The sequence below is a fragment of the Notolepis coatsorum genome, assembly GCF_963971535.1.
Source record: "Notolepis coatsorum genome assembly, chromosome: 9".
Classification (NCBI taxonomy): domain Eukaryota; kingdom Metazoa; phylum Chordata; class Actinopteri; order Aulopiformes; family Paralepididae; genus Notolepis; species Notolepis coatsorum.
Window position 1 is genome coordinate 75,255,432 of NC_140173.1, and position 8,120 is coordinate 75,263,551.

The 8,120-nt window shown below is 39.9% G+C and overlaps 1 protein-coding gene across 1 annotated transcript in view; it reads left to right on the plus strand.

The window, feature by feature from the left end:
* The window catches only part of plekhh2 (pleckstrin homology domain containing, family H (with MyTH4 domain) member 2), a 110,982-nt gene that overhangs the window by 86,940 nt on the left and 15,922 nt on the right, over window positions 1–8,120 (plus strand). Inside the window, exons 12-17 of the mRNA XM_084321634.1 lie at window positions 148–284; window positions 972–1,085; window positions 2,341–2,427; window positions 3,041–3,199; window positions 4,852–4,932; window positions 5,905–6,127. Of these exons, the coding sequence (XP_084177760.1) occupies window positions 148–284; window positions 972–1,085; window positions 2,341–2,427; window positions 3,041–3,199; window positions 4,852–4,932; window positions 5,905–6,127 (801 nt within the window). The remainder of the gene's footprint in view (window positions 1–147; window positions 285–971; window positions 1,086–2,340; window positions 2,428–3,040; window positions 3,200–4,851; window positions 4,933–5,904; window positions 6,128–8,120) is intronic.

Sequence of the window (8,120 nt, forward strand, 5' to 3'; positions counted from 1 at the left end):
AGGGGTTTGATTCCCACTCGGGCCACCCACTCTTAAAACATGATGTAGTCTACAGAGTGTGTAGTTAGGCCCCTTTGTCCACCGAGTGTCATACTTATGAAGTACCGTGTTCGTTAATATCCTCTCTCTCTTACCCCTCTCCCCCAGCTGTGTCCATGTCATCGATGACGTCAGAGAGCGACTACGCCATCCCTCCAGACGCCTACTCCACCGACACGGAGTGTTCCGAACCGGAGCAGAAGCTCCCCAAGACCTGCTCCTCCGCCGCCGACAACGGCAAGAGTGTAAGGGTCTCTTATCGACGCGGAACACATCGAAGAGTGTGGTTCAAAGCCGAAGAGAAATATTTTACCATTTGTTTTGAGGGTTAAAATGATGAAAATGCAGGAAAACTGTAAAAACGTATATAATAAAAAAAGTTCAGCTCAGTTGATAACAATCTGGTGGGAAGGCTTTTATTTTACGGGGCTGTAATAAGATCGTCACAACGCATCTCAGCCCCCAGGGGGCAGCTTCCCACACTCCTTCACCTCACCATCTGTTGACCACCTTGGGTGGGAACAGGGTGGAAAGGAATCCCAACCTGAGCATGAAATAAGAGCAAAATGGCCACTGTGTGAATATGGTCAATAGCCTGTAGTTTTGTATTTATGTGTACTTTATTTAAACTCGGGAGTCAATGGAGCAGGACCCTCATTTTCAATGACGCAGAGTTTATTATTATAATAATAATAAAATAGAATACTAAGAAAAGTTATACATCTGAAGGAAAATATAAATACAGTAGTAGCAGCATCGTGCAATAGAACAGAATCAAGTTAAACAACTACAGGTCGACAGTAGACGGCCATTGATCAAAAATCTAAAACGTCCAAGGGAGACAAGGGAACTGAATTCTAGCTCAGAGTTGCAAGTGATTCCATGCTATAGTCTGCAGAGTAATGATCGCCATCATAACCCGTGTGTTCCAGGAGCCCATGGAGAAGTCGGGCTACCTGCTGAAGATGGTAAAGACCTGGAAGAAGACCTGGAAAAGACGTTGGTTTGTCCTGAAAGACGGAGAGCTGCTCTACTACAAGTCCCCTGTAGGTTGTTTTTAGGAAAAGCTGTTTTCATATTTAATTAAATGTATTTTTAACAAGTCTTTATTTGTCACGCAGCGACACACACATGTAAGATGGGGCGACACACAGGAACACACACACATGCATTGGTTTGCCTCTCTTGTTGCAGTTCATTCCATGAGCATCATAATAAAATGCAGATGTACCCTTTTCCATGCAAACTCGGGGGAACCAGCCAACCACTAGATTCAGATTCAGATTCAGATTTAGGTTTAGACTTTTAATTACGTTTACAAAAAAAAACACGTGATACGGCATTTACAGTGCAGTGCATATACTTTTTTCACGGATAAAAATGTGTGCAAAACAGGACAAAACAGTGATATAACGAGACAAGACAATAAAGTGCAATGGCTAATGATCTGCTGTCATTGCAAAATAGAGTAAAAAATTCCATCCCCAGCAGCTCCCCATAGCGGGGGGGGGGGGGGGGGCTGGAACAGGGGGACACTAGAATGGGTTCCATAGGTTTATTGCACTCATTTATTTATTGCATTTAACAGACAACATAACTATCAAAGTGCTTGACTTAAACTTAAACATAACTATATGAAAGTGCTTGACTTAAACTTAAACATAACTATATGAAAGTGCTTGACTTAAACTTAAACATAACATATGAAAGTGCTTGACTTAAACTTAAACATAACTATATGAAAGTGCTTGACTTAAACTTAAACATAACATATGAAAGTGCTTGACTTAAACTTAAACATAACTATATGAAAGTGCTTGACTTAAACTTAAAAGTCTCTTGTAACATACAAAATAGCTCAAGTCAGAATCCTCATCATTTAAAAAAGTTAAGTAAAAAGTAAAAATAAAAAAAAGTTAACATTATTTTTTATTATAAACAAATCATCATCATTTTGAAATTAGATTGCATAGGTCTATGAATCGAGATCGCGATTATTTTTCGATTAATCGTGCAGCCTTAATGATGAGTGTTGCAGTTGTATGCAAATCTCTCTTTTTGCTCCCGTTTTTCATCATGTTTTTACTTGAAATAAAAATGTATGTGATTCTTTATAAAATATCCTGATCCCAGGTTCCAGGAATCCAGTTGAAAAGCCCCACTCATAGTTCATTGCCGCATTAAATCTGAACTTTTGAATCACTTTCACTTTCATCTGAACAAAATGGAAGTGATATGTAATCATGTTCCAATCCCCTGTAAGTCTCTACTACCCTTTCACCCTGAGATTGTTCTTTCCAGAGCGACGTCATCAGGAGACCTCAGGGTCAGATCGAGGTCAACGCCACCAGTAGTATCGCTCGTGGAGATGGGAAACAAGTACTCCAGGTATTATTCCTTTCTTGTAAAGGGAGCATTTAATGTAGAGTCCGGAAGTGGCCCACATTGAGTAACTCCATTCTCATCCCTGAGGACCAGGTTGATAGAGATAGAAATATACTACAACTGTTGTCATGTGGGACTGGTTCCCAACCCATTTCAGAATGTGGCACAATATAATGTTTTTTAATATATACAGGTATTTTTTCACCTTGTGTCAGGTAGGGTTGGGCACCGAGAACCGGTTCTAATAGGAACCGGTTCCTAACTTCCGGTTCTGGATTCTTAATTTCGATTCTTAAAAAAATTATAATAATAATACCCTAGTTACAGTACAGCAACCAAATTAAACTGTATAAAGTCAACTGACAATGTGAATAGTAGGGGAAAAAATTAAGATTTTTCAAACAAAACAAAAAAACTCCTGCGAAATAAGCTGTGACCTGCACCTCAAAGAATCGGAATCGAGACTCGTTTAGAACAGGAATCGAAATGGAGAATCGGAATCGGAACCGGAATCGTTCAAATCCAAACGATGCCCAACCCTAGTGTCAGGTGGCCTATTCCCCGCTGACCATTAACTGAAAAGCAATCTTCCTCCCCTCTGTGTGGCTGTGTGCAGATGGTGACGGGGAAGCGTGTGTACCACCTGAAGGCAGACTCTCCCAACCTGCTGGAGGAGTGGCTCAAGGTGCTGCAGAGCGTGCTGAGGGTCAAGGCCGCCAGCCCTCTGTTCACCCAGCCAGACATCCGCCCAGGCATGAAGGGGTTCCTCATCAAGGTTCTGCACAGAGCAAACACTGCCCTCGTATCACACACTCACTGATCAATATAACACAAACACTGCCCTCGTATCACACACTCACTGATCAATATAACACAAACACTGCCCTCGTATCACACACTCACTGATCAATATAACACAAACACTGCCCTCGTATCACACACTCACTGATCAATATAACACAAACACTGCCCTCGTATCACACACTCACTGATCAATATAACACAAACACTGCCCTCGTATCACACACTCACTGATCAATATAACACAAACACTGCCCTCGTATCACACACTCACTGATCAATATAACACAAACACTGCCCTCGTATCACACACTCACTGATCAATATAACACAAACACTGCCCTCGTATCACACACTCACTGATCAATATAACACAAACACTGCCCTCGTATCACACACTCACTGATCAATATAACACAAACACTGCCCTTGTATCACACACTCACTGATCAATATAACACAAACACTGCCCTCGTATCACACACTCACTGATCAATATAACACAAACACTGCCCTCGTATCACACACTCACTGATCAATATAACACAAACACTGCCCTCGTATCACACACTCACTGATCAATATAACACAAACACTGCCCTCGTATCACACACTCACTGATCAATATATAACACCACTAGGCTTGCCTAGTACAGCTTAAATTAAAAGGAAATATATATTTATGCCATGTTGATGCACATAAACCAGGTTACTCCATCGAATACATCAAACTGAGTAAACATGTGGCACAATTTAAAAAGCAGCAAAAAAGATACACATTAGAGAAATACAGAAATGAGTAATGAGGATAAACAAAGTTATGCTATATTGTGTTATGTAGTGCTGTACTATATTCACTGCTGTCAAGTGAATCAAGTTTTATTTTTTTTAATTGTTTAATATAAGTAAACGTATATTCTATATTGTATTATACTAAATTATGTTATATCTAGTCAAATTAATGGAAGAACAAATATAAATGTAAGGGGGTAGGGATCAATAAGCTTAGCTTCCCTCTACTCTTTTTTTGGACATGTCTGCTAACCAAACACATTGCTCTTGACCTTTTGTTTATAATTAATTTTTTTTTTTTTTATGTTTTCTTTTTTTATGTTTTTTAATTTGTTTAACTTTTTTAAGATACCGTGATTTGTTTGGAGGAAATGGAGAATTACATGTTCAAAAATAAACTTTTCATTCATTCATTCATTCATTCATTCATTCATTCATTCATTCATTCATTCGTTCATTCATTCATTCATTCATTCATTCATTCATTCATTCATTCATTCATTCATTCATTCATACCTTCTGGTCTGACGCCAAACACCATCTCTGGGCACTTTCTATGTGGTCAGAAAGTTGTACTGTACAACCACACCATTTTCTGCAACATTGTCAAGGAAGTGATTGATACAATTATTGATTTTGTATTTATATCATCTCATGCTAAAACACTCACTGCATCACTATAATATATATGTCACTCAATCTCTACAGGAAGTCACAGTATGTTGGCAATTTCATATAACATTCAGAACATTGTTCAACCACACACACACACACACACTGTACCAAGATTGTCAATGTTGAACACTTATTGAATGTATTTTGTGTCTTTGGCAGGTGAAGCATGGCTACTCTAAGCGGGTGTGGTGTGCTCTGATTGGCAAAACACTCTACTACTTCCGCAGCCAAGAGGACAAGGTACGGACATTGACACACATAACCCTCTCTTTTTTTTTTAAGATAATTTTTTTGGCATTTTATTGCTTTATTGGACAGACCCGGCAGAGAGGAAGGATGGGAGAAGATATGGGGAGGAGACATTCAGCAAAGGTCGCCGGGTCCGGGAGTCGAACCCGGGACGGGCGCGTTGCACTGCAGTGCGTTACATGGTGCGCCACTCTGGCGCCCACACACATAACCCTCTCTGATGCACGTGTGCCAACGACCTGTTTTTATGCTAGACTTGCGCCCGTTATTATGTAGTTTAGTTGAATGCGTGCGTCACACGACATACGTAATAAACCATGTCAACTCAACTAAGTATGCTATAGTATTTCATTGGTTGAGACTTTTTCAACAATATTTCCAAAACTGTACTCAGGATATAGTCTTAAAGAGTGGACTACAAGTTTATGCATGTTAGTTCTTTATTACAGTCGTTTTAGTACACACGTCATTTTCAGCTCTTATCCTGTCTCAGTCAACTCCTAAAAAGGAGAAGCGTCTCCTTTAAGTGGTGCAGCATTTTCTAATAGTGTACACAGGGCGCAGAGAAACCAATTAGGCTTTTGTAAGTGGTTCCCCAGCTGTTGGCTGGCTGCAGGCGGCCCATGGGATAACTTGTGTTCTTTTGAAAATAGTTTCCTAAAACGTAGGCGTAGATTGTGCACAGTTTTACTTTGCGTTCCTTTGAAGATCTATCTGATAAAGAAACACTATTTAATATACAGATATTGATAGTATTCTCAAAAGATCTCTGTGTGTGTGTGTGTGTGTGTGTGTGTGTGTGTGTGTGTGTGTGTGTGTGTGTGTGTGTGTGTGTGTGTGTGTGTGTGTGTGTGTGTGTGTGTGTGTGTGTGTGTGTGTGTGTGTGTGTGTGTGTGTGTGTGTGTGCGTGCGTGCGTGCGTGCGTGCGTGCGTGCGTGCATGTGTGTGTTTGCCCGCCCCTAGTTCCCACTGGGTCAGATCAAGCTGTGGGAGGCTAGGGTGGAGGAGATTGACAGGTCACGTGACTCTGATGAGGACCTGAAGGCGTGTGGGCGGGGCTTCCAAACCACACCCTACACCATCGCCATTCACCCCCAGGAGCAAGGCCCCAGCTACCTGCTCATCCAATCATGTCACGAGAAGGTTAGCGACGCCAGGAGAGCTGTGCTATATGTGAAGGTTCAATGTATCTCAATGTAGGAGTGTTTGGCACTCTGAGCATGGCACTAACACAGCCAGGGTTAGGGGTTTGATTCCCACGGGGGCCACCCATAGTGAAAGATGTGTGCAGTCATTCCATTGTAAGTGGCTTTGAGTAGTACTGGTACTAGAAAAGAGCTATAGAATAGAGCCATTCAATATGAAGACCGAAACTGGTATATGCTGGTATATGCATGGTATATGCATTCAAATCAATTAAAGGTATGGTATTTCCATGGTCTAGAAGATTAGAACAATTCAATCAATGTGTGTGAACATGAGCTACTCTCCCAAAGCCAGGAACGAGAGAAATAAGAATCAAACTTACATGTCAAACTTTGATGTCATCAAGTATAAAGTCTGGAGCTGCTTCATTTACAATGGACACTGATTTGTGGACAGAAAATATGTTATCGTTTTTATATCCAAATGAGCTTTATATAGTAGTGGTCTCAGTTCTGAAACAGAAAATAAATGTACCTATGAACTCAGAACATTCACCTGGGTGCTCTCACCTGGGTGCTCTCACTCTCAACTATTAAATCTTTCCCAATGCATTGTCTATGGAGCGGTTTCAGAGGTTATACTAAATTACATCACAAGTTAGCGTTTTAGCACCCAGAGAGTTGCTAATCTTCACTAATATGTGTACTGTCTTAGGCTGGAGGAATAACATGTATGGATTCTGAAATTGGGTGTAGATCCCCTTTCAAAGCTCGAAGCTAAGCACATTTGTATAGTGTAGTGACAGTAGTAGTATAGCACATTTGTATAGTGTAGTGACAGTAGTAGTATAGCACATTTTATAGTGTAGTAGCAGTAGTAGTATAGCACATTTTATAGTGTAGTAGCAGTAGTAGTATAGCACATTTTATAGTGTAGTAGCAGTAGTACACTATTGGCCGCCTCAGACCTACTCCTATCCAAGCTCCGGGAGGGTCATCAAAGAGAAGTCGCCTATTCTCAGTCCTTGCCCCACAATGGTGGAATGAACTACCCACCCCAGTTAGGACAGCCGAAACACGTCCAATCTTTCGCCGTCGACTAAAGATGCACTTCTTCAACCATTATCTGAATACAAAATTAAAATTAAAAGATAAAAGAATCTAACCCTAACTAACCGTACTGTCATGCACTTGTCCTAATAAACTAACCTACACTGTAACACTCAACACTTTGATGAACATTGTTGCTCAGCTGATAGAGTTGTGCCCTTCCTGATGGCTTGTCGTACAGAACTTGTAAGTCGCTTTGGATAAAAGCGTCAGCTAAATGACTAAATGTAAATGTAAATGTAGTAGTATAGCACATTTTATAGTGTAGTAGTAGTATAGCACATTTTATAGTGTAGTAGCAGTTGTAGTATAGCACATTTTATAGTGTAGTAGCAGTAGTAGTATAGCACATTTTTATAGTGTAGTAGCAGTAGTAGTATAGCACATTTTATAGTGTAGTAGTAGTATAGCACATTTTATAGTGTAGTAGCAGTAGTAGTATAGCACATTTTTATAGTGTAGTAGCAGTAGTAGTATAGCACATTTTATAGTGTAGTAGCAGTAGTATAGCACATTTTATAGTGTAGTAGCAGTAGTAGTATAGCACATTTTATAGTGTGGTAGCAGTAGTAATATAGCAAATTTTATAGTGTAGTAGCAGTAGTAGTATAGCACATTTTATAGTGTAGTAGCAGTAGTAATATAGCACATTTTATAGTGTAGTAGCAGTAGTAATATAGCACATTTTATAGTGTAGTAGCAGTAGTAATATAGCACATTTTATAGTGTAGTAGCAGTAGTAATATAGCACATGTTATAGTGTAGTGGCAGTAGTAGTATAGCACATTTTATAGTGTAGTAGCAGTAGTAGTATAGCACATTTTATAGTGTAGTAGCAGTAGTAGTATAGCACATTTTATAGTGTAGTAGCAGTAGTAGTATAGCACATTTTATAGTGTAGTAGCAGTAGTAGTATAGCACATT